The sequence below is a fragment of the Bison bison genome, unplaced genomic scaffold, assembly GCF_000754665.1.
Source record: "Bison bison bison isolate TAMUID 2011002044 unplaced genomic scaffold, Bison_UMD1.0 scf7180017864519, whole genome shotgun sequence".
Taxonomy (NCBI): Eukaryota; Metazoa; Chordata; class Mammalia; order Artiodactyla; family Bovidae; genus Bison; species Bison bison.
In genome coordinates this window covers 404,431-430,701 of record NW_011495072.1, presented here as the reverse complement: position 1 = coordinate 430,701, position 26,271 = coordinate 404,431, and the positions used below count along the sequence as shown (strand labels likewise).

Genomic DNA, 26,271 nt, shown 5'->3' with positions numbered 1-26,271 from the left:
TGGGGGCAGCAATAATCCAGTTGGGGGATGCCGTCTTCTCTGCTTCCTCCCAGAACCAGCACACTTGGGTGTGGCGCATCCCTGCTCACAGCAAGGGCCCTGAACAGTGATGTGACTAAGAGACCTCCCACGAGTTTCATGGCTGAGGGCAAGGGAGGCCAGGGGCTGCCTTACCATCCTCGCTGAAGATGGGGGCAGTGTGCAGGTAGTGGGTGATGCTGAGGTCTTGCTCGAAGGGACACTCCACTTGTTTCCAGGTGATGAACTCTCCTACTTGCTTGGCCAGCTCCAGAAATTTCTGCCAACGACATAGAGACATAAAATGTAGGCGCCCTTAGTGCCTGGAGGTCACCTGTGACAGCAGAGTTGGCCCTGGCTCGTCCTCTCTCATCACTCCCAGTGAGGCCTGCTTCTAGGGCGGGCAGAGTGGATCACAGGGCAGAAAATGACAGTCACTCATCAGGAAATCTGGACGCTGGTCATCTCTCTTTATTCTCTGTGAAGAATTTGCTACACCCAATACCTAAGGCTCATCCCCCTTTCTTGTCTTGGGGAAAGGGCAGTCCTGGGCTATGGCCATCAGCAGGCAGTGCATTACTAGAGGTGACTACTGCTTTAGTTTCGTTCTGCTTATTTTTGTGGTTATCTCAACTTATGGCAACTGATATATCCCTGTAAGTCTGAGATGTAAATGCATTTAAATAAATGTGTTTAAATAAAATTTAACTCATTGAAGTAGAATTTTGAGTAAAATTTAAATACATTTATTTAAAATTTTAAAATCTGCTAACTTAAAGAAGGCTTTTTAAATACAAAGTTGTGACTGGGTGAGAACCTCACTCTGTGGCCTCCTCTGATCAGCCTTGGTGTCTGCCTCTAGCCCCCACTACCCACACCCAGGGATCTGTGGCCACTTAGGTACCTTGCCTTCTTGTCCAACCACCCACCCTTCCTCCTAGGCCCTGGTTATAAGGACCAATTCAAGAAAGACAAAAGACAGGGTGTGCACTGTGAACTCCCTGGCCCCTTAGCTCCTGTGGTCTCCCAAGCCCAGCCTCTTCCTTGTTGCCTGCAGCCTGGACTGTTCCCCTGGGATGCAGCACCCAGGCCACCTGCTGGACTGGGCTTCGTCCAGCTATGCCCAGCCCTCAGGGGTCATCAGGCCTGTGGGTAGCATGTGAAGACCTGCTGGGGTGTCCAGGTGAGGCCACAGCAGAGGCAGCTCCAGGTGAGAGAGTCCAGGCATTCGCTGTGGGCCCTGTCAGTAGCAGGTAGCGGCAGAGCCCTTGGCCAGCCCTGCTGCATGTCCACGCCTCCCAGGCCCTCTGTGTGGTCGTGGTGGAAGCCCTGTCCCATGGCGGGAGAGATGAGACTTGGACAGAGTGAGGGTCTAACCCAGAACTGCTACCACTTGGAGAATGAGTGGGGCTGTACCAGGGTAGGGCTGGCCCACTTGCAGGAGAAAAGCCCCTGCTTTCCTGTGGATTGGGAATCACTGCTCATGCGATGCTCTGTCTGACTCAGTGACCATCTGCTATCACTAGCCTGTGCCCTTGGGACTCCTCTTCCATTGCTCCCCTCCCGTGCCCACCCAAAAAGCCACTTTGAGACACATGTGCTGCCTGAGTCTGTGTGTCGGGTCAAGACATGGAGTGGATCAGCCTGGCCTTGCTTCTAAAGAGCTTGGGGACTTGAGTGCTGTGACTGATGGATAACAGCCCACTATGTAAGGGCCTCCCTCTGCCTGTGAGGTCAGTAGGGGCTTCCTGGAGGAGGGAAGAACACTTGAGCTGCCAGTGATGTTATCTGCAGAGGGAGAGGAAGTCTTTATCTCCTTCTTTCCACTTTGCCTGATAACTTCCTCCTGCTGCTAAGGGCCCGTCCTTTGGAAGGCCTCTCCTGACCTTGAACTGTGCTCCTATGCGGCTCCTGTCACAGCACCTTGTCAGTTGTCACCATGGGTCTGCACGGCTCTCTCTCTCACCAGCCTGATGCTTCTTAAGGACTGAAAATTATGCTACTTCACCTGTGCTGGGCACAAGGCCTCTACAGAGTGGGGATCCATGTGATCATGAGCCTCAGTTTCTTCCTGCGGAAGATGCAGAGGGACCCCAATAGTCCCACCCTGATGCTGGCTGCAAACTGCTGCACTCCGCCTCAGAGCCCTACATTAATCCAACCATTCGGGGCCAGCTCGGGGAGGTCTTATCAGTCTGCCTAACTTGGTGGCAGGCCCTCCAAGGGCCTGGACCCTACCTCAAAGTTGACATGTCCGTTGGGGAGGCGGTTGGCACAGCCCTCATTTAGGAAGTAGATGTCTTTGATGAGCAGGCTGAAGAAGGGGATGACGATCTGGAAGGGAGAGGGTGCAGGTCAGCCCTTAGCTGGCCTCCCCATGGTGGCTGCACAGGAGAGAGGCAGCTGTGTCAGCAGCCCCCTGCCCCAGGGCCCTCAGATAGCCCCATGCAGAGGGCAGGAGAGACTTCCTGGGCAAGGCTGCCCAGTCTCAGAGATCCACGGGTTATAGACTACTTAGTATGCACCATGGGGGTGGGCAACGTGGAAACCGCAAAGGAGGCATAAACTGGAGCCAGACTATTTTCTCCTAGGCCCCATCGGACCCCAGTGCTGATTGAGCTCCTGCTGTATACAATACCATTCCCCCCTCGTGTTGGGGCCGAGGGAAAGATGCAGAGTTTCAGTGGCCTTTGAATGTTCTCCCATCGTCTGTTGGGAGAGGCCAGTGGGAGCCTCCCCCGACGGATCACGGGTCCACAGACAGGCCTCCCCACTCATGTGCCCCAGGAGGAATGGTGTGTGCTGAGCACACTGCTAAATATAAAATAAATATTAAAAACAAGAATAAATAGATTGAAATAGAACAATTTTTTAAAAAGTTTTGGTTTTATGAATTAAAAAAATGGAATGTGAATCATCTGCTGTGAAACTCTTTGGCCTCTTTTACAAATATATTTAACAATGTGCTATTCCATGTCTTTCTTGAAGCTAAAGATCTGATCGCACCCTATCAGGGCAAGGCCAGGAAACATCCCTACTCTGGCTCCTGAAGGGATGGGCTTCTGCACTCAGCCTGAGAAGGGCCAGATGTCTGTTTCACTGTCGGATGTCTTGTTTCTCCCTCCTTATTCTGCACCTGGTGACCCCAGGTGGTGCTAGTGGTAAAGAACCTGCCCGCTAGTGCAGGAGATGTAAGAGATGCGGGTTCAATCCCTGGGCGGGGAAGATCCCCTGGAGAGAGCATGGCAACCCATGCCAGTACTCTTGCCTGGAGAATCCCATGGACAGAGGAGCCTGGTGGGCTACAGTCCACAGGGTCACACAGAGTCAGACATGACTGAAGTGACTTAGCACTTAGCACAAGAAAGGAGACCAGCTGCTGACAGCTCAGACTACTGCTGGGGGTCAGTTGGGTCTACCTTATGTGTGGATTGAATTGTGCCCCTCAGAAAAGGCATGTTCATGTCCTAAAACCCAGTGCTTACAAATGGGAACTTATTTGGAGATTCAGTCTTGCTATGGACGGAATTAAGTGGAGATGAGGTCATACTGGATTATGTGGGCAGGTACTTTTATAAAAAGAGGTAAATTTGGACATATACTATCTGTTTCACACAGTCATGTGAAAACAGAGACAGGTAGGAGTGATGCAGTCACTAGCCAAGGAATGCATATGGCCATCGGAAACCAGGAGAGGCAAAGAAGAATCCTTTCATAGAGCCTCCGGAGAGAGCGTGGCCCTGCCAACCTTGACTTTGGCCTCAGGCCTCTGGCACTGTGAGACAGGACATTTCTGTTGTTGTAAGCTACCAAGTTTATGTGCTGTGTTTTGCCAGCACAGGAAATAACACATCTGCTCTGCCCTCAGGCTCCAGAGCTGGGCCCGTGTGGCCAGTCCAGCTACGGCCAGCTTCCAGCCCATCCCTCAAGTCCTGACACTTCTGGCTTGGGGAATGCCTAGATCATTCCCCATCCGAGCTGACAAGGGCTTGGAGGTGAGAAGCTGAGCACTGAGCACTCGGCACAGCATCGAAGCGTGGCTGGCTCAGCTGGGCAGGGCAGCGGGGGAAACTGAGGCCCGTGGAGTGTCAGGGCCTGGGACAAGGTCACCTAGCTAGTGACCACTAAGCCAGGGCCAGAGCCAGGCTCACTAGGGTTTGTCGGCAACAGGAGTTTCCTGGAATGCAGAACTTGTGGTGCTAAGCCGGGGGCAGTCCCAGGCAAACTGAATTGAATCTGGGCCTCCTGCAGTGCAGGCAGATTCTTTACTAACTGAGGTACAGTAGCTTATACGAGCTCATAGAGTGGTAAGCAGTGGACACAGGACAGGACCAGCGGGCTCTGCTCCAGAGCCCTGTCCTGCCCTCTTCCTTACTGGGCTCAGAGGTGGGGTGGTCTCCATCCATCTGCAGCCCCTCACCGTGGTGCTGAGTTCCTAGTCCAGTTCCGGGGTGTGAGGGCTAAATGGAGTTGGAATGGGAGCCCTGCTGAGATGGATGGAGGGTGGGGATCCAGGGCAGTGGGGCTCTGGGGACAGAGGCGGCCCCTCGGGTGCCTGGTGCAGGCCTCTTGGAGGCAGGGCCGTTGGAGCGGTCCTCAGGGTGGCAGCATCTCCCATGTGGGAGAATTTTTCACCACTTCTGTGCGTCCTCACGACTGTAAACCTGTGCCCTTGTTCTCTGGACTTGAGCGGTTCCATCGGAACCCAACTCAACACGGAGGTCACCCAGACAGACCTGTGTGGAGGGGCTTCACGACAGAGACGAGGGGAGCGGGAGGGGCGGAAGGAGCCAGCCACAGGCAGGAAGAGAGCAGAGTGAACTTCTGGCCGCAAAGTTTTGGCCTGGGGCACTGGAGGGCTGCGACAGCACCTCCAAACTTCCTCCCTTCCTCCCCTCCTTCATTTCCTCTCTCTACCTTCCTTCCAACCTCTAGCCTTCCATTCTTCCTTCCATCTTTCCTCCCTCCCCTCTTCACACCCTTCCACCCATCTATTTATCCTTCTTCCATCCATTCTTCCATTGACCCATCCATCCATCTAGCTACCAGTTAGAGCTGCTAGGGAGTGTCTTGATCTGTTTGGGGAAATGGTGAGTTCCATATACTGGAGGCATTCAAGCAAGGTGGCATGACTATCTATTACAGGGGTTGTAGAAGGGCAGGGATTGGACCAAGTGACCTTCCAGTCCCCACCTAGGATCTCTGATACAGCCCTCCTGAGCCCAGGTGGTCCAGAGCAGGGAGGAGCTCTGAGGGCCAGGCAAGCCTGTGACTTACCTTCTCCCGGCTGCTGTGGGCAGTCAGGGAGCGGTGGGCTGCCCCTCGCAGGGCTGTTCTATAGTTGCAGAAGTTGCCTGTTGGGTCCATCTGGTGCTGCAAGAAGACAGGGAGGCATTCGGGCAACTGTGTCCTGGGGATGCTGGTGGCCCCCAGCAGCCCAGTAGCCTTGCTTACCTCGAGGATGAAAAACTTAGCTGTCTTCACTTTGGCCCAAGTCTTCTTCAGCCTGGAGACCGGGCTCATGTTCATGCCAGCTGGAAGAGGGATGGCTAAGCTGGGCACAGGGCCAGGCTGGCAGGGGTAGTCTGGGCTGCATAGTTTTATTGCTACACAGCTCCTCTGGGAAGCCCCCAGCTGGGTGATCCCCTAATCCTTTCAGGCTGCACCCTGATGAGGGCTGACATTTGGGGGAGCCTCAGCCTGCCAGATGAGGGGTGGGTGGGCGCCAATGGACGCTGTGTCCAGGCTGGCCTGGCTTCTGTATGTGCAGACCCCTGTCCCCATGCCCACAACATGGGCCTATACTGTGACCAGGAGCCTGCTTTGGGTCCCCACTCGCCCTGAATCTGGGTACATGCTGCCAAGCTCTCACCAAGCACATTAAAAGGGCTGGGCTTGCCTCTAAAGGGGCACCTCCCCAGGACTTCAGGGTAGGGTGGGGGAATTGGGGCCCAGCCAGCACCCACCTCCTGCTCAGAGGCACATCCTGGCTGGCGCCCCACTGCCTGGCCACGCCCGCCCCACCCTCTCTGGGAGCACTTGCCCTGGGGGCCCCAGGCCTGGCCGGCCCACTCACAGATGATGGCCATTAGGGAATTGAAGTTGCCGATGTTGAAGCACTCCCGAGCCACGTCGATGAAGAACTCAATCACCTGGGCCCTCTGTTTCTTCTTGGCTGGCTGGGGACAGGGTACCCGAGCCTCAGTGACGAGGGGTCCCCACCCTGCATTGACCTGCTTAGGCATCTTGCCCCTCATTAAATTTCCAGCTGAGATGCTTTGGACCAGGGTGATCTGCAGCCTGAGGACTCAGGGTCTCACCACGCCCCAGGGGGAGGCAGCACAGAGTCCATTGCACAGAGGGTCAAGTGGAGGGTGGTGGGACTTCTGTGGGGACACATGAGCCACCTGCAACATGGGGGGCACTGGGGGCCTCTCATGTCCCCCTCCTCTCAGGCTCAGTGCCAGCATCTCTTCCCTTGGGTGCAGGAAGCAGAGCCACCTCACCTCTCTTCCCAGCACCAAACAGCCTTCACTCTGCATGGGGTGTGGTGGCCACACGGTGACCCCGAGGCCCTGTCCCCTAGCAGCCCCACCACTGCTTTCTGTCAAATGACTGTGCGACCTCACCCCCAATGCCAGCTGACTGTGTGAGACTTTGACTTCTTTGAGGACTCAGAACCAGACCATGTCCTTCTCTGGCTGAGTGATGCCCGGCTCTGGGGTGAGCTCGGTCCAGGTTTTGCTCAGGTAAAGCCCCATCTCTCTTGGCTCCCAGGCCAGGGATGCGAAGTCAGAAGAGGCAGGGCTCACGGAACCCCACAGTGTCCTCTCTAAGGAGATTGCCTGCCTCCCAGACGTGTGGCGTGGTCTTTACTGCTGCTGAGAAGTGTGTTGTGTTACTGGTGGAGCTGTGGCACCTGAACCCTTCAGGGGGCTGCCACCTGAGGTCCTGCTGTGTTTTGGGGGGCAGCCGCCACAGCGATGGCGACAGTGAGCAAGCAAGGCGGACGAGCAGGCTCGACCACGGCAGGGTGTGGGCGTCCTGACGGGAGCCACTTGAGCCTCTCCCACTTTCTCGATTGCAGGCGTTGACCCCATAAACAAACCCCTTACTCCCCAAGCTCTGTCTGCTTCCAGAGAGCCCACCCCAGCACATATGCTCCCTCCAAACTGTCCCTGAGACAGGGGGCCCTGGGCTTCACCTCACAGTGGAGGAATGGACTGGGGAGAGGGCCCCGCTGCCGTGGAGGAGGCTCGGCAGGGTCTGGCTCGGCAGGGCTGAGATCCAGTGGCCAGCACGTCCAGCTCGGTGTTGCCGAATCTCCCTGCTTTCTGGGAGATGCCAGGGACCTGGACTTCAAAGGGCGATCTCCCACTTCTTAAAGTTGGATTATTTCTACCAAGTCCTGAGTGAGCCACACAGAATTCAGCTGCAGGCCAGGCCGTCCCAGGCACAGGTGGGAGAAGTGGATAGCCTACTCCCCTCTCCCTCAGTAAGCATCTCTCTGACTCCCTCTGGGACCGGCAGGTGGATTCATGCCAGGCTCTACTCAGGGGGAAATGTCTCTACAGGCAAAAGCTAGGTAAAACCTGGTGTCCCAGAGGGTGCCCAGCCTGGCTCTGGGCTAGGAGACAGATGGGCTCATCATGGCCTTCTGGTTCCCCCCCAGGGGGACTCCTCTCCAGCCCCGGCCAACTTTGGCCATGCCAGCTCAGGGTCTACGCACCATGCAGATCTCTGTAGCCACGAGGTAGCACAGTCTGTTGAACCATTTCACGTAAGCTTCCAGGTTGTTAGTCTTGTCACTGAAACAAGGCTAGGAAAGACACAAGAACCACGCTCAGACTTTTTGTCCGTAACTTTTTGAACATGAATAACTTTTCAAAAGTCAGCCATCATCATTATAGATGATCTTAGAAACGTCAAAACCTCAAAACCATCCACAAATATCAGGGATTTGACATATCCTTCTAGTTATATTTTCTATACACCTAAAGATGTAACTTAATGTATGTATATATCATATACCCCTACACACAGTTAATGCTCATTACTCATAAATTTCGTGTTTGCTTCCTAAAATTTCATTTCATTTGTAACCTCCAAATTCACACTCACATCAATTCTTGGTCATTTGTGGACATGCACAGAGTGGCAAGACGTTTGTCACCCAGCGCACCTGTGAGTTCCCAGCTGAGGTTGAGCTGATGCCCTGACTTCTGGTTTCAGCTTCTGTACTGTAAACAAGCGTCCTTTTCCTAATCTACTTAGTGTTATTTTTTGCATTTTCGTGATGTTTGTTGGTGATTTCACTGGTCAGAGTGGCCCCAAGCACAGAGATGGAACCCTCCAGCACAGCGCTGCCATGCTGTCTCATGTTCCTAAGCACACGGAGGCTGACATGTGCCCTAAGGAAGAAAATATGTGTCTGACAAGCTTCATTCAGACGTGCGTTGTAGTACTGTTGGCCATGAATTCAGTGTTACTGAATCAACAATATAAGGGCTCATTAAACAGAAATACACACAAATCAAGGTTATATATTGACTGGTTGATGAAAAGGCTGTGATGAGATGCTCGCAAGGAACCTAATCTTGTATTTTCCTTAGGAGTAAGGACTCAAAATTTGCCAATTCGGTGTTCATGATGACTATAGGATATAAGGATGACAAATAATGAGGATCAGTCATATGTATGTACGTTTCTATCTATAACTATATATTTCCATATTTTCCCACATGAACGTTCTCATGTGCTATCAAATGTCCTTTAGAAACATAATTTAAAAAATGGAAACATAATTTTATAAATCCACTGTATAAGTGTATCACAATTTCAGAGAATCCAAAAGAAGCAAAGAAAGAAAAAAGAATAGGTAAAGAAGGCAAGGTACAACAGAAGACGGTAAAAACAAATCCACACAGATCAGAAATTACTCTATATGGATTTGTTTAGTCATTAATTAAAAAAAAAATCCAACCGCCTGTTATTTTCAAGAGCTACATCCCAAACACAGGGATATAAATAAAAATAGAAAAATACGCATGATAAATATCACATATCTATCTTAATATTAGACAAAATAGACTTTGCTGCTGCTAAGTCGCTTCAGTCGTGTCCGACTCTGTGCGACCCCATAGACGGCAGCCCACCAGGCTCCCCCGTCCCTGGGATTCTCCAGGCAAGAACACTGGAGTGGGTTGCCATTTCCTTCTCCAATGCATGAAAGTGAAAAGTGAAAGGGAAGTCGCTCAGTCGTGTCCGACTCTTCGTGACCCCATGGACTGCAGCCCACCAGGCTCCTCCATCCATGGGATTTTCCGGGCCAGAGTACTGGTGTGGGGTGCCATCCCCAAAAAAAGACTCTAAGGCAAGAAGCATTGAAGAGTTTAAAGGGTAACTGTATAAAGATAACATTTTTGAGTTATTGAGAATATAGCATGAGTTTAAATTTGTCTGTACCTAATAGCATAGCTTCAAATTATGAAGGCAGAAATAATCCAAAAACGTAAATTCCTTATAAGGAGGAAATTAAGAACACCTATTCATTAAAAGACACAGTAATGAGAATGAAAGGCAAAGCAATCAACCAGGGGAAGAAAATTTGCAGTACATCTAACTGACAAGGGATAATTAACTAGTACATATTTTAAATACTCACACAAAACTCTTAAAAATCCTTAAGAAAAAAGACAAATCAGTAAAAGGAAACTGCAGGAAAATTAGGGACAGGCATTTCATAGAAGAGAAAACAAGAAGGTCCAAAACACATGAAAAGATGCTCCATTTAACAGTCTGACAAAAATTTAAGTTTGACAACTTCAAGTGTCAATAAGGCTGTGGAGCAAGAATAACTCCCTGGTGGCAGTGTAAATGGATACAGCCTCACTAGGCATCGCCTGTGACTGACGCAGGGCAGGCAGTGGTTCCGTTCACAGGTATATCCTAGAGCAACATCTCAAAGCGTCGTCCCTGGGCTCCTGGGGGCCTCCAGGACCCTTTCAGGAGGTCCACGAGGGCAAACCTATCTTCGTATTCATAAAATATTCCTGCCTTTTCACTGTCTTAACATTTGCGCTCCTACATAATAGAACGATGGGTAAAATTACTGCTTCCTTAGCCTGAACTGAGACAGAAGCCCCAAATGACCCCAAATGATACCATTGTGTTCTTCACTACTACATATTCACAGTAAAAGAAAAAAAGTGAGTGTGACTTAAGGATGTTCTTGAGAACATAAACTTCAGTTTTATTAAATCTCAACCCTTGAGTGTAGGTCTTTTTCATATTCTGTGTGACAGAACGGGAGTGCCGTCATCTGTTGGCATCCTTAGGTGAATGGGTCCACCACCCCTCCTGGATACCAAAATCTGAGGATGCTCAAGTTCCTTATGTAAAATGGCACAGTATTTGCACAAACTCATGCACATTCTCCTGCATACTTTAAATCACCTCTAGTTTACTTATAATACCCAATACAATCTAAAAACTATGTAAATAGGTGCCTGGTACACAGCAAATTCAAGTTTTGTTTTTTTAGAACTTTCTTGAATTTTAATTTTTTCTAATCACTAATTTTAATTAATTAATTTAATTAATTACTAATTTTAATTAATTAATTAACTAACTAATTACTTTTTTCTAATTACTAATCTGAGAGTGGTGTGATCTGCGGTTGTAGAACCTGCAGGTGTGCAGGGAGGACTGTAGACGGGGGTGCTTCTGCTGTGCACACAGGTCTCATGCTGCTCTTGTGGAAGTGCACTGGTGCACCTGACGTGAGCTGAACTTTACCCACGGAGCACCACTTTACCTGAAAAAAGACTGGCCCACATGGTTACGCACATTTCAGTATTTGGCTGATGCTTCCTTTAAATCAATTAAAATGATCCTGTAACTTCAAGGTAAACAATTGATAGTATTTGTTGCCAAGGATAAAATTCAAGTTTTCAAGAGAAAATTGGGAACCTAAAAAACATGTATCGCCTCTAGAGCCTGACAGGTTCCCAATACTTAAGAACTTTTTTGGATGATATTAGTAGTGAATATATACAATGAATATAATTTAAAAATATGATCTAATGAAATATGTCAACATTCAGAAGATCTGCTTGATTAGGTGAACCCATATTTTCCAAATGGCCAATATATGTCAAAATTGTACATGGGCAAAAAGATCCATTCAAGACGCGTGGTTTAGTTGCTCAGTCGTGTCCAACTTTTGTAGCCTCAGCCTCCTCTGTCCATGGTATTTTCCAGGCAAGAATACTGAAGTGGGTTGCCATTTCAAGATGGACCAATGACTTTAATGTGATGGAGTTCAGATTCCAAACTACAATTAATTGTAAAAAATTATTCCTTGTTGAGTTTTAGTGTAGTATCAAATAAGAATATTCACAATTATTTGAAAAGGCTGTAATATACTCCTTCTTTTTCCAACTACATATTTGTATGAGGAAGTTGGATTTTCAATCACAATAATGTTACGTCAAGAGATTGAAAGCAAATTAAGAGAATTCAGCTGTCTTCTATTGCCAGTCATTAGAGAGAGGTTTTTCAAATAGCTATGAAAAGAAGAGAAGCGAAAGGCAAAGCAGATAAGGAAAGATATACCCATTTGAATGCAGAGTTCCAAAGAATAGCAAGGAGAGAAGAGAAAGCCTTCCTCAGTGATCAATGCAAAGAAATAGAGGAAACCAATAGAATGGGAAAGACTAGAGATCTCTTCAAGAAAATTAGAGATACCAAGGGAACATTTCATGTAGAGATGGGCACAATAAAGGACAGAAATGGTATGGACCTAACAGAAGCAGAAGATATCAAGAAGAGGTGGCAAGAATACACAAAAGAACTGTACAACAAAGATCTTCATGACACAGATAATCATGATGGTGTGATTACTCACCTAGAGTCAGATATTCTGGAATGCGAAGTCAAGTGGGGCTTATGAAGCATCACTATGAACAAAGTTAGTGGAGGTGATGGAATTCCAGTTGAGCTATTTCAAAACCTAAAAGATGATGCTGTGAAAGTGCTACACTCAATATGCCAGCAAATTTGGAAAACTCAGCAGTGGCAACAGGACTGGAAAAAGTCAGTTTTCATTCCAATCCCAAAGAAAGGCAATGTCAAAGAATGCTCAAACTACCACACAATTGCACTTATCTCACATGCTAGCAATGGAGAAGGCAATGGCACCCCACTCCAGTACTCTTGCCTGGAAAATCCCATGGATGGAAGAGCCTGGTAGGCTGCAGTCCTTGGGGTCGCTAAGAGTCAGACACGACTGAGTGACTTCACTTTAACTTTTCACTTTCATGCATTGGAGGAGGAAATGGCAACCCACTCCAGTGTTCTTGCCTAGAGAATCCCAGGGATGGCAGGGCCTGGTGGGCTGCCATATATGGGATCGCACAGAGTCAGACACGACTGAAGTGACTTAGCAGCAGCAGCAGCAGCAGCACATGCTAGCAAAGTAATGCTCAAAATTCTCCAAGCCAGGCTTCAACAGTATGTTAACTGTGAACTTCCAGATGTTCAAGCTGGCTTTAGAAAAGGCAGAGGAACCAGAGATCAAATTGCCAACATCCGCGGATCATTGAAAAAGCAAGAGTATTCTAGAAAAACATCTAATTCTGCTTTATTGACTATGCAAAAGCCTTTGACTGTGTGGATCACAACAAACTGGAAAATTCTTAAAGAGATGGGAATACCAGACCACCTGACCTGCCTCCTGAGAAATCTGTATCCAGGTCAGGAAGCAACAGTTAGAACTGGACATGGAACAACAGACTGGTTCCAAATAGGGAAAGGAGTATATCAAGGCTGTATATTGTCACCCTGCTTATTTAACTTACAAGCAAAGTACATCATGAGAAACGCTGGACTGGATGAAGCACAAGCTGGAATCAAGATTGTCAGGAGAAATATCAATAACCTCAGCTATGCAGATAACACCACCTTTATGGCAGAAAGTGAAGGACTAAAGAGCCGCCTCTTGATGAAAATGAAAGAGGAGAGTGAAAAAGTTGGCTTAAAACTCAAAATTCGTAAAAGTAAGATCATGGCTCAGTCCCATCACTTCATGTCAAATAGACGGGAAAACAATGGAAACAGTGACAGACTTTATTTTTTTGAGCTCCAAAATTACTGCAGATGGTGACTGCAGCCATGAAATTAAAAGACATTTGCTCCTTGGAAGAAAAGTTATGACCAACCTAGACAACATATTAAAAAGCAGAGACATTACTTTGCCAACAAAGGTCCATCTAGTCAAAACTATGGTTTTTCCAGTAGTCATATATGGATGTGAGAGTTGGACTATAAAGAAAGCTGAGCACAGAAGAATCGATGCTTTTGAACTGTGGTGTTGGAGAAGACTCTTGAGAGTCCTTTGGACTGCAAGGAGATCCAACCAGTCCAACCAGTCCATCCTAAAGGAAATAAGTCCTGAATATTCATTGGAAGGACTAACGCTGAAGCTGAAGCTCCAATACTTTGGCCACCTGATGCGGAGAACTGACTTATTTGAAAAGACCCTGATGCTGGGAAAGATTGAAGGCAGGAGGAGAAGGGGATGACAGAGGGTGAGATGGTTGGATGGCATCACCAACTCAATGGACATGAGTTTGAGTAAACTAGGGGAGTTGGTGATGGACAGGGAGGCCTGGTGTGCTGCAGTCCATGGGGTCACAAAGAGTTGGACATGACTGAATGACTGAACTGAACTGAGAGAAATTTTTTAAAATACCGTAAGACAATATCACTCTTCTCATTAATTTTTTGGAAAATAGAGTTATTTTTCATAAAATATGTAACTTATTAACATATAATAGATTATTATGATTTTGAATAAATATTTTTTAAAGTTATTGGCCTTACTGGGTAATACAATAAATGTTTAGTTGCTAAGTCATGTCCAACTCTTTGTGATCTCATGGGCTGTGACCCACCAGGCCCCTCTCTCCATGGGGCAAGAATACTGGAGTGGGTTGCCACTTCCTTCTCCAAGGGATCTTCTTGACCCAGGGATCAAACCCATGTCTCCTGTATTGACAGGCAGATTTTTTACCTCTGAGCCACAGGGAAGCCCATTATAATAAATACAGGGAGCTGTTATGACAATAAGCTGCCTACATATGAACATGCAAGTTGTGAACTTTCAAAGATGTGAATGTGTGTTCCATCAACATCAGACATGAGTGAAGTGGCAGCTTGCCCTCCATCTCCTGTTGCTGTTGATCCTTCAGTTCTGCCGTCTCCCCCTCCTCTCCCTTCTCCAGTCACCCTTCTTTCCTAGTCACGTGACGCCAGCCCCTGTATGCCCGCTGTTATACTGTACTGTGATTTTCAAAGTACTGTACTGTAAGATTTAAAATGTTTTCTCTATTTTTGTGGGTGTTTTTAAATGTATTATCTGTGTGAAAAGTATTACAAACCTATTACAGCACCGTACTATATAGCCAATTGTGTTAGCTGGCTATGTAGGCTGACTTTGCTGGACTTATGAACAAATGGGACTTACGAACGTGCTCTCAAAATGGAAGTCATTCATATGTAGGGAACTTTGTGTAATTAATCTACATAACCAAAAGTTCTTTGGGGTCCTCCATAATTTTTAAGACTGAAAGCTGTCCTGGGACTAAACGACTTGAGAACTGATGCTCTAGAAAAAAATGTACCCACATACATAGGAAATGGATAAGAATGTTCATAGCAGCAATATCTATAATAGCTGAGAGGCTAGAACACAGAAGTTTTCATTTACAGTAGAGTGGGTAAACAATCATGATGTTTTTCACAATTAAATATAATACTTGGAAATGGCCCAAACCCTAAACAAAACAAAACAGAAAAACAACCCCCTAAGAGCAGCAACGTCTCCTCCCCACTCCTGCTCCCAGGTCCATGATGAACTCCTCAGCGTGCCGGTGTTCCTACAGATTGTCCACACATACGTGCAAGCAGATGTGCATTATGCGTCCTCCTTTGTTACACAGGTGGTCACATGCTCTTTGTCACTGCTCTTCAGTTTTTCATCTCTCAACAATGGATCTTTGGCAAACATTCCATTTTTGCTGCGTCCTGTGCTTAGTCACTCAGTTGTGTCCGACTCTTTGCGACCCCATGGACCGTAGCCCGCCAGGTTCCTCTGTCCATGGGGATTGTCCAGGCCAGAATACTGGAGTGGGTTGCCATGCCCTCCCCCAGGGGATCTTCCCAACCCAGGGATCGAGCCCAGGTCTCCTTCATCACAGGCAGATTCTTTACCATCTCAGCCACCAGGGAGGTGCAAAAAAGTGTTAGCCATGTCCAACTCTTTGCAACCCCATGGACTATAGCTTGCCAGGCTCCTCTGTCCATGCAATTGTTTAGGCAAGAATACTGGAAAGTGAAAGAAAGTGAAGTCGCTCAGTCGTGTCCGACTCTTTGCGACCCCATGGACTGTAGCCTACCAGGCTCCTCTGTCCATGGGATTTTCCAGGCAATAGTACTGGAGTGGATTGCCATTTCCTTCTCCAGGGGATCTTCCCAACCCAGGGATCAAACCCGGGTCTGCCACATTGTAGACAGACGCTTAACTGTCTGAGCCACCAGGGAAGTCAAGACTACTGGAGTGGGTTGCTATTCCCATTTCCAGGGCATCTTCCCAACACAGGGACTGAACCCAGATCTCCTGCATTGTAGGCAGATTCTCTACCATCTGAGCCACCAAAGATGCCATGCAAATGTCCTTCATTCCATTCTTACAGATGCTCTTATTCTAATAGTTGCATAGCCTTCTATGTATGGATGTATTACGATATTTAATCGAGTCCCTGTGGATGGTATGATAGTTTGCTTCCAGTCTTTGGCCATAAAACACAGAAAAATATCCCAGATATCTTTGTGTGTACATCTTTGTGTATACACGTGTGTGTGTATACCTGTAGGATAAATCGTTAGGTGTGAAAAGGTGGGGTCCAGAGTGTACATTTCAAGTGTTGATTCTATTGCCATGCTGCTCTCCAAAGTGGCTGTGCCAATTTCACCCCCTACAAGCTGTTTGTGAGACTGTACCTTTCCCTAGACACACACACACACACACACACACTGTTTAGTCTCTGCTTGTCCTGGAGGTGAAATGCAATTGTACATTTAGTTTGCACATCTTTTATTAGGTGCCAGGGAAGAAGACATAATATTTTCAGTTCTGCTTCAGATTTAACTCCTTGATAAACACCAAGTAGACTGATGGATTGGCTCTCAGAGAGAGGGGCAGGCTCTGAAATTCGGTGTGTAATCCGCCTTCAGAGGGAAAAGCATGTGCCCTGAACTTCTTGGACAGCGTGCATTGGCCTGCGTTCCCCAAGTGGCCACTAGAGGGAATCGGCGCCCACCACAACACACCAGGAGGGCATACGGGGTCTTCTAGTGGCCTGGGTGTGAGCCTCCACCCTCTGACCCACCCAGGGCTTAGGATCATGGAGTGCCCCCGACCCTTGCTGGGTGGCTGACCCCGTCAGGCTGGTCCGGCCCTCCCAGGCTTCCCTGGGACTCAGGGCTGCTGGGATGTGCCCGCCTTAGGCTAGGGGCATGGGTGGAATGGGCACGTCCCTGCCAAGCCCATCTGCTCTGTTCCAGATCCCTCTGGAGCTGGCTAGCTGGTGCTCTGGGAATCCCGCAGAGGGACTCGTGGGTAGGGTCCCTGCCTGGACACACCGTCCACGGGCCTTCTACCTTTGTGCTGGCCAGAGGGTCCTTGTTCACAAAAGCCTGGACAAACTCCTCAGGTCCGATGTGCCGCAGCTGTTCCTGCAGCAGAGAGATAACAGGAGTCAGGAAAAGGAGAAAGGGATGTCCACTGGGCGCCCGGCATGGGCCCACCGCCCTTCTCACGGGGGGCCCCACAGCCCTGTTCCGGGTTGTCACAGAGCTCAGCACCATCCTGAGGATGTCAGCCCCTCCCTTCCTCTGCCCAGGGGCTGCTGCTTTTCACGGAGGCTGAGTCAGCGTCTCCACAGGGAGTGCTTCTCCTCAAAACTGGGTCATCGCAATGACCTGCTCCCTTCCGGGTAGGCCTGGGGGCTAAGATCACGGGATCTGGGTCAGAAACGAATGCTGGCTCTGTTCCTCCTGCTGTGTGACTTGTGGCAAATCACTTAAACTAAACCTCTGGGCTTTAGCTTCATTTGTGAAAAGAGAATAATAACAACACCTACCTGGCCGGGTGGTGTAGATGAAATGAGACAGTGAATGTAAGTCTTGACCATAAAGGCTGTTTGCACTTCTCTGTAAAGCTGGGGTGGGTGCAGTGGCTGTGTGAGTCCTGGATGGGGGAAACTGAGACCTGGGTTGGGAAGGTGCTAGGTGTGGGGCTGATTACACATCCGGTGGTGTCAGAACCAGGATCTGAACCTCGGTCCTCTGTCTGAGGCCTGGGTCAGACAGGCCAGAGGTCAAAGTTAGGCAAGGTTGGTACCGGCAGGCCTTCTACTCCTCGCCCCAGGCATAGGGAGAGACTGCTCCAGAGACAGGGCCCTCTGCAGATGCCAGGGTGGCCCTGAAGGGATGGGCTCAGACCCCAGGTTAGGCTGAGATGAGGTGTGGGACCAGATGGGGGAGGGGTGGCTGGCTACGCTCAGTATTCCAGGCTCTGGTCTGGATGGAGGGTGGCACAGGCCTGCTCACCAGCTCCACGTGCGTCAGCTGCTGAGCCAGCATGTAGGGGTCACTGCAGATGCCAAGGAGCTCCCTGTGGATGGAGGCTGGAGGCTTGGTCCTATAGGAGATGGGCTTGTCGGTGCCCAGCAGGCTTTCTGGTCCCTGGCCCAGAGCTGCCAGCTTCTGGTGCAGAGCCTGCAGGAGCTGATGCATCCTCTTTCTGTACGCCTGGAGTGGGGTAGAGATGGTGCTCAGGCCGGGAAACCTGCCTTCACATAGCAATGTCTAAGACAGGAAGGCTTCCCAGCTGACATGGGTGGGCTACTCCTAGGTGTACCTACTTGTACCAGGACCCAACTCAGGACAGGCTGGGGTTGGGGCTCACAGGCAAGGCTGGCTGGGGCAAAGGCTGCAGGATAGCCCGTGGAAGCCGAGTACAGCACACCTCGGGGAGGATGACTGGGGTGCAAAGCTGCCCGAGTTGTCTAGGTGGGGCGGGCACTGCCAGGGAGTGGAGGAAGGGAGGCCCTTCCCTGGATGCTAGCCTTTTGCTCGGCTTTAATAGGTGTCCCTGCCTGTCTCCCAGCCTAGCTTAGAGAGGCCTTCCTTGCCCAGCCTTGCTGTCCATCCCCTGCCCCGGGCACTCTTCTCCAGCTCACCCCACGTGACTTCCTTGTGGGGACCACTGCAGGAGATGACTGCGGTTGTTTACAGCCCTGCAGTGATAGCTCGGAGAGCAGGGAATCTGAGTTGACCTGTGTTACAGCTCTGGGCATGCAGTGGACACTTGATAACCATTTACTGTAGCAACAGGGCCCCTCACCATGCAGCTCAGATGCCCTGGGCTTGGTGCAGGGACCACCCTCCCACCCCACAGTGAAACTAATTATTGCCCCTCAGAGACCCCTATTTCCAAGGAAGGTACATCAGACTAGCTGGGTTTATGGAGCAAGATGTCTTCATCTTCCCAAAGGGCTGTCAATAACTCACAGAACAGGCCCCCCCCCAGTTTGTCAGCAAATGGCCTCCCCAGAGATGGATTCAACCCCCTCGAGCCAGGAGCTGGCCTGGAATCAGCAGTGGGCATCTGGGATCTGGACTCCTGGCAGCAAAAAGGTGTCAGGCAGGCAGGTGGGGTTTCCAGTGGGGTTTCCAGTGGGGCCTGGTCCCAGATGCCTCAGGAGAAGATGGTGACTAGTCAGCACTGCCAGGTAATTTCTAATAGGAAAAAGGCATGTTCTTCATACACACAATCCCAGAGGCATTTTGCAGGTGGGCAACAGGGTGCAGGGCTTGCCTGGGGACCTCAGTAGTTCCTTACGTCTCTGATGGGGCTCGGAGGAGCACTGAGGACCACCCCTGTTGGAGGTGATGTCCCCACACTTTATGAAGGTGGTTCTCTGTGGAGTGGCCAGGACAGCTTTGGAAGAGCCCTTGGGACACAGGGAGCCTGATCCTGAACCCAAACCCTAACGCTGACCCTGACTCCCAGAGTCATGAGGGACAGACCGAGAAGGCAGCCAATGTGTGGGTGAGCTGAGGTCTGACTTCCCTTTGTTGTCGCTGGGAGGAACACCCCCCTCTCAGCTTGAAAGTGCAAGTTGCTCAGTCGTGTTACTGTTTGTAACCCCACGGACTATACAGACCATGGGATTCTCCAGGCCAGAATACTGGAGTGGGTAGCCGTTCCCTCCTCCAGGGGATCTTCCCAACCGAGGGATCAAAGCCAGGTCTCCTGCATTGCAGGCAGATTCTTTACCAGCTGAGCCACAAGGGAAGCCCAAGAACTGGAGTGGGTAGCCTACCCCTTCTCCAGGGGATCTTCCCAACCCAGGAACTGAACTGGGGTCTCCTACATTGCAGGCGGATTCTTTACCAACTGAGCTGTCAGGGCTGTATCCCAAAGTATGCTTACCACACATGCTGCCTCCCAGGTTTTCATCTGAGTGCTAGGAAGACAGCAAGTCAGGTCCAGCCAGAGTCAGCCCCAGTGACACATCGGTCAGCAATGAGCCCCTACACCTCCACCCGCCCCTCATGTCTCTCTGCTACTCAGTCTGGAGGGGGCTATCCTGGCTGTCGAGTTCCTGCATCTCCCACTCAGCCCTCCACCACCCCACCTGACTCCACTCTCATCACCAGGCTGATTCTCGCTGTCACCGAGGACCTCCTGTCATGAGAGCCAGGGGGTCGTTTCTCAGGCAGCATCTGCCTCAGCTCTCCAGCTCTCCTGCCCTGGGCTGTCTGTAGGCTTGCTGGTCTGCCCTGTGGCTGCATGCCGGGTTCCTCCTGCCTCATCTCCTCCTCTCTTGATCATCCTCTGTGCTTCACTCCCGGGTTTTCTGGTTCACCTCCAGCATGTGTAGTGTGGGCAGTGTGTGGACAGTGTTCTCCTCTGATCTCCAGAGCCACGTGGGCAAGGACACCCAGACCAAACACATGCCATCAGAAGTCACGCTGCCTTCCGCAGGGCTGCCTGCTCCGCCTGCTGCCTGTCTCAGGCTCCCGGCTTGGAGCCATCCTCAAACCACCTTTTCCCTCAGGCTGCTCCAGACCATCAGCAGCCCTCTTGATTTTGCTTGCTTCCATTCCCGTGTTTTCCACCACAGTGTATGTGGTCTAGGCCACGGTCGTTTCCCTGGTGGCTGCAGTTGCAGCCACCTCAGTGGGCCCCGTGCATTCCCGCCAGCCTCTATCCACTCCACCCTGCCACAAGAGCGTTCTGTTCCAAACATACATCTAACCACTGCACCCTCCTTCCCTAAATTGTTGCAAAGACAAAAGCCCGGCATGGCTCAGGGGTCCTGAGGTCAGCTCTGGCCGTGCTTAGTGGCCTCCATGTAGCCCTTGCTCCTCTTCTCCATGCTCCAGACACAGGCCACCCGCCCATCCCTCTGACCCGCTGTCTCTCCTGCCCCACAGCCAAGGCAGGACCTGTAGCCTTCTTCCTCTGACCTCCATTCCCTTCCTTCACAGTCCTTGCCCAAGCCTCTCACTGGAGTACCAGCTCCATGAAGGCCATGCTGCGTCTCTCTTTGCTGGTGCCCAGAATGAACAGGAGGGACCCACACACATTAGCCGATTGGACAAACCTGGCCTCCACCTGCTTGTCCTCAGTCAGCCTCTCCAAGGCAGACTGCAGAGCCTACTGAAGTCAGGGATGAAGTGCGTCCGTGGCTATAGTTTGATAGAGCCGCGCACTGCCCCTATTTTTAAAAATATACAAACGATGTAGCAGGCCTTGTTTCTATAGAACCCATATCCACTCCAAATTGCCACTGACTGTGTGCTAATTCATTTAAAAATTTTCTAGTGGTGTTAACCTCAAGCTTATCTGTTGGGTTTTTTTTTTTTTTTGGTGAATCTGAATGTAGGGAGGGTATTTGACCTTCTCTTTGACCTTGTCTTGTTTGCTCAGTGATCTCCACACCTTGTGGACGCAGGCTGCATGATCTTGGTGAATGCAGGCAGGCCTGGGGACCTACCCCCGAGAAAGCCCAGGTGTTCCTTGTCACCGTCCGGGCCTACCTCTGGAGCGCCGGCCGGCCCTGCCGCCCCAGCTCCCTCAGTGGCTGAGGACAGGGGCCGGACTCTTTGTTGTTCTCAGTTCTCACAGTGCCGCCTGCTGCGTGCAGAGCCGGCTATCAGCGTGGAGGTCGCCGTTGCTGCGCGGCTTGGGTGAGGGGTAGTGCTCTCCAGGTACTTCCAAGTTCTCCTGGACCCAGCGTTTCGTGATTAGGGTCGGTTCCCATCCAGACAAGAAAAGACCCTTGTTTTCTAAAGTTCCTGAAAGCTCCCTTCTGAGCGAGCCCGTGGCCGATGTCCAGCAGCACAGGCAGGAGCTCTGCACACATCGCCAGCTTGTTCTCTAAGTCAGCAGCCGCCACCCGTGGCCCCGGGGAGCCGGCAGACAGCCGTATGAGTCGGAGAGCAAGGCTGGTGGCCGAGAGGGCTGCCCGTCCAGTCTCCTGAGGGGCCAGTGCGTGTGGCCAGGGGACTGCAGTTCCCTGCCCTGTCTCTCTCAGCAGGTCTCTGACCCTCTAGGCCTCCCTGGGCCCCCCCCCCATCTCTTTCAGCTTCGGCATCACGAAAAGGTGAAACTGCCGGGTTTCTTGAGGTGAAACGGCTGAGCCCAACCTCTAGGGGGGGCACGGGAGCCACCGTCTAAGGCAGGGTCTCCTGCCCAGCAGAGGGGGACCCAAAGACGGAGCAGCTCAGACTCCACAGGCACGGACAGGGCCTCCTCGGAGCCCATCCAGCCCCTTGTTCCCCGCTACTGAGAGGTGGTGGGGAGCACAGGGGGAACGTGAGGCTTCCAGGAGACGGCAGGGAGTCAGGCGGAAAGAGAAAGGCGTCCCCTTTCACAGCCACTTTGACGGGGAAGCCCCGCTACCCACTGGCCTGCCCTACCTCCTTCACATTCCTGAACAGCGCTGTTTTCCTCACCGTCCTGCGACGGAGGGATTATCATCTTCCCTCTAACAGAAAATAATTTCGGGGCCCGAGAGGAAACACTCGTGCTTTCCCCACTGTTTGTGCTCTACACTTCATATCATTTGAACCTATCATCTCTGTGTAAGAAATCTTTTACAAGATGATTCCGAAATGTTTTTGGAGCAAAATATATAATGTCTATGATTTTAAAAAAAAAACATTTGGAGGGAGGGGGAAGTGTGTGAAAGGAGAGAAGAAACGAGTTTGGCCAGATGTTGATAACTGATGAATCTAGGCGATGAGCACACGGGACTTCATGGTTACTACTATCTATATTTGTATATTGGAGAAGGAAATGGCAACCCACTCCAGTATTCTTGCCTGGAGAATCCCGTGGACGGAGAAGCCTGGTGGGCTATGTGTGAAAAGTTCTGTAACAAAGTTTCATAAAAGTTAAAAATAATCCCCATGTGCCTGGGTTTTGGAAAGAACTTGTTCCTCATCAGAGCTTACGTTTACCAAGTGCTGAAATACAGGCACAGGTGACTGCAGGGACTCTGCCTCAGACCTGTGTGGTGGGAACAGTTATAATCTCCGTTTGACTGATGAGGAAACTAATTTGGAGAGGGGAAGCACCTCGCCCAAAGTCACACAGCTGTGGGCTCAGAAGGTCTGACCCTGACCTCAGGTTCTGAGTCCCGTGGGTCCTGACTTACCAGTTTGGTTCAGAGCTCACCAACTCCTTTCTCAGCTGAGACTTTGCCTGTGCTGGGAAGGGAGCAGCCTGCAGGCTGCCTGAAGCATCAGGAAAGGGAAGCAACGTCTACCGCACATCCCCTGGGAGCAAGTGCTTTCTGGAGAGGGGCAATGTGGGACTCACAAAGACAGATGGGGCATCCCTGGCCGATGCCTGGCTGGGTGGCATGGGGACTAGGGAATCTCAGCTCCGGTTTACATCACTTAGCTTACCTAACTGGATTCCACGGGAAGGGATGAGAAATTCCCTAAATGAGTTACTTCAGCTCTGAAAATCCACACCTGGTGGATGACTGCTTTCGACAGCCCATTCACAGGTCTTGGCTGTATCTTATTTTCATCCACTCGGTGGTTAGAACAGATTTCCCAGCAGATTCTTGAGGGCGTAGTGAGGAGGCTCTGCTTCTCAAAGAAACAAGCCCAGGACTTGCACCTGTCCCAAAGCCCTGTGGCCAGAATGTCAGGGTCTGCCTCTGAAATGGCTCTGCCAATGGAGAGGCAGGCCTGACAAGGGCAGATAATCCATCTTGTCAATGGCTTAGACTTCACACTGCTTGAAGGCCTACTGTCGGGGGGAGGGGGTGGAGATAAAGCAGAGGACTGGGCTCTCATCCCCCTACAAACCCTCTACTCCATCCATCCATCCATCTACCGTCTCTGTATCCATCTATTTTCCGTCCATCTGTGATGCCCACCTCCCCTTTTATAAAGTCACCCACAGATCCATCAATTCATTTATCTACCCTTCCTCCGTCCATTCCAACATTTGTCCTCATCCATCTACCCACTCATCCATCCATCCACCCACCCACCCACCTTCCCATCCATGTTCTCACCCACCCATCCACACCCACACACACAGGCATCCACCTATCCATTCACCCACCCTCCCATCCATCTGTTCATCCATCTACCCACTCCCTAGTTATCATTTCTGCCTTTCTCCTTCACGTCTTTCCATCAGTCTTCCACAGCCACTTATCCTATTAATCTCCCTGCCTACCCAACTGCCCAAACATCTCTCTTCCTGCCTCCACTCACCCAAAGTAGCCAACTATGTAGCAAACCACTCAGCATTTCCCCTTCCTGCCTCCTTCTCCTAATCCATCCAGTCATGGAGCCTTCCCTGAACGTTTCCTGCTGCACCTAAGCCAAGTGTCATAATCAATCCCCAGATGGATCAAGGCATGCAGAGGAGGAGATGACCTTCATCTCATCAAGCTCTCAGAACAACTCACTCGCCTGCTCTGTCTCTGAATCAGCCCCAGGGCAGGGCCTCCCTTCATTAGGCCTTGGACTTCTCAGCTTCCTGTTGCTCAGCCTGCCTTAGCAGTTTCCCTTGGCTCCTGTGGCTCTGGGTTCAGACCCACTGTGGGGCTATCAGCTTGCCACATTCGGTCTCCTCCCAAGACAAGCGACATGCACTCCCCTCTGTGCTGTCACCCCAGTCCTGGGAGGTAGGGAGTTTTGTTCCTCTTTCACCTTTAAGTGCCTTCCCCAGAGTAATGGAGCTGGGAGAACAGGGCAAGGTGTGGTGTGCAGAGGCACCTGATGCCCAGTATACAGGCTGCCTCCCAAGCTACTGGGGAGGAGGCTTCTGCCAAGCCAGCCTGCTGGGTCACTGATCTGACCAGGCAGCTGTGAGAGCCCTTAGCTTGCCATCTGATGAGACCAGGTTAGGAGAGAGCTCAAGAGCCCAGGTCTAGACCTAGAAGCCTGATTTCCCTGCCAGCTCGGCCAGTGCCCGATTCTCTGATGGGGCAGGAAGGGGCTGATTTCAGAGGGGCCCCAGGGTGCGGGTGAGGAGATGAGGGCCCAGAGGCCAGCCTGGGAACAGGCTCAGGGCCCAGGTGTGAGGGTGGAGACAGGTTGAAAGGACTCTGGCCTGGCTCACCCACCTCGTCACAGGGGGCGATGCGGCCCACCACGTCCTTCAGGTGACCGATGGTTGACTCCTCCTGGAAGTCCCGCGGAAACGTCTCTGTCCACTCGGCCAACAGCTGGAGCAGTTTGGGGCCAAACTTCCGGACCCGGGCCTGCAAGGCAAGCCAAGGGTCGTCTGCATTTGGTGAGGGCTGCTTGGGAGGTGGGGGGGTCACAGTGGCCCCTGCCTCAGCCACTCACTGTGCAAGTGGGCTGCCCGAGGGCAGCAGCGATGGCTGGGGGCAGGTGGGCCTCTCATTCCTCTGTCCCAGGAGACAGATGGGCATGGGGGCTGACCACGGAGAGCGGAGGGGGCAGATGCATGTGTGGAATGGGGGTCACCTCTTACTCATAACCGCCAGTCCTCCTATCTCCCTTTCTGTGGTGACAGCATCTTAGTTTGCCTGTGGGGTGCCCCCTCTTCTTCATTTCCAGCTGGCCCTACCCCAGGGCTTCAGGAACATCCCCAGATCAGTGCTGGCCAGTCAGGGCATGGCGTTGGCCCACAGAGGGGCATGACACCTAAGCTAAGCCAATGAGATCAGGACCTTTATCGGAATCCTCTTTCCATAGGATTGGGAAGGGTAGACCAGGACCCCGGACCACGGAGGCCACCTGTCACCAGGCAGAGAACTTGCCTTAGCAAGAGAGAGGCTGGCCCAGAGGAAAATGAAGCAAGGGGTCTTAGGGAGAAAGACCACTGATGTTTGAGGCCCTGGAGCCAGCAGTAGCTCGAGACTGCAGTTATGTGAGCCAGTGAAGTCCCTTGGCCTTAGGTCAGTTGAAATCAGGTTTCTGTCACTGGACAGTGGAACCCTACTGACTCATGTATAAACAGACAGTCGCAGCCCATGGGATACAGCGAGGGACAGAGGAAAGGATGTGGGGCGCTGAGGGAAGGCTGAGCCATCAGCGGACCAGCAGAAGAAGAAAGGATAGAACAGAAGATGCGGGGGGCAGGCAGCGCAGCAGGCACTGCAGGACCACCCCCAGCCACAGCTGGGGGTTTCCTCGTGATCCTCTGGGGGCCCAGGTCTGGGCTGTGTGAGCCCAGGGGCTTCCCTAAGACCCTGGAAAACAGCACTGGGGTTAAAGATTCTGACTCTGCCCTTCTGGCTCTGGGCTTCAGACAAGTCAGAACCCCCTGGCAGGTGAATAGGGGCAATCTCTGCCTATCCAAGATATTGATTCACAGGGCATGTCAGGGGAGAGCAGCACACTCGGAGGCCCGCTACCCTGCCCTGCCTCTCACCTTGTCCAGCACTGGCTTGTCCAGCTGCTGCTGCTCAATGCACATGTGGCAGACCCGGGCCAGGAGCTCCTGAGGCTCGATGAAGAGGCGCGAGCTCAGCAGGAAGGTGAAGATGTAGGCTTTCTGGGGGGATACAGGAGAAACGCAGCACGTGATCACAAGGCCCGGGAGGTTGTGCCTCCCAGCCCCTGTGCCCCCAGGCCCAGCCAGCCCCAGCTCTGCTGTCTACCCCGGACATGGTG

General features: G+C 51.3%; 1 protein-coding gene across 1 annotated transcript in view; it reads right to left on the bottom strand.

Moving 5' to 3' along the window:
* The window catches only part of RASGEF1C (RasGEF domain family, member 1C), a 34,255-nt gene that overhangs the window by 7,647 nt on the left and 337 nt on the right, over positions 1 to 26,271 (bottom strand). The window contains exons 2-11 of the mRNA XM_010830674.1: positions 26,030 to 26,152; positions 24,753 to 24,890; positions 17,692 to 17,892; positions 16,741 to 16,815; positions 7,748 to 7,837; positions 6,095 to 6,197; positions 5,473 to 5,552; positions 5,296 to 5,391; positions 2,257 to 2,352; positions 175 to 298 (exon numbers count right to left, since the gene is read on the bottom strand). Coding sequence (XP_010828976.1) covers positions 175 to 298; positions 2,257 to 2,352; positions 5,296 to 5,391; positions 5,473 to 5,552; positions 6,095 to 6,197; positions 7,748 to 7,837; positions 16,741 to 16,815; positions 17,692 to 17,892; positions 24,753 to 24,890; positions 26,030 to 26,152 — 1,126 coding nt within the window. The remainder of the gene's footprint in view (positions 1 to 174; positions 299 to 2,256; positions 2,353 to 5,295; positions 5,392 to 5,472; positions 5,553 to 6,094; positions 6,198 to 7,747; positions 7,838 to 16,740; positions 16,816 to 17,691; positions 17,893 to 24,752; positions 24,891 to 26,029; positions 26,153 to 26,271) is intronic.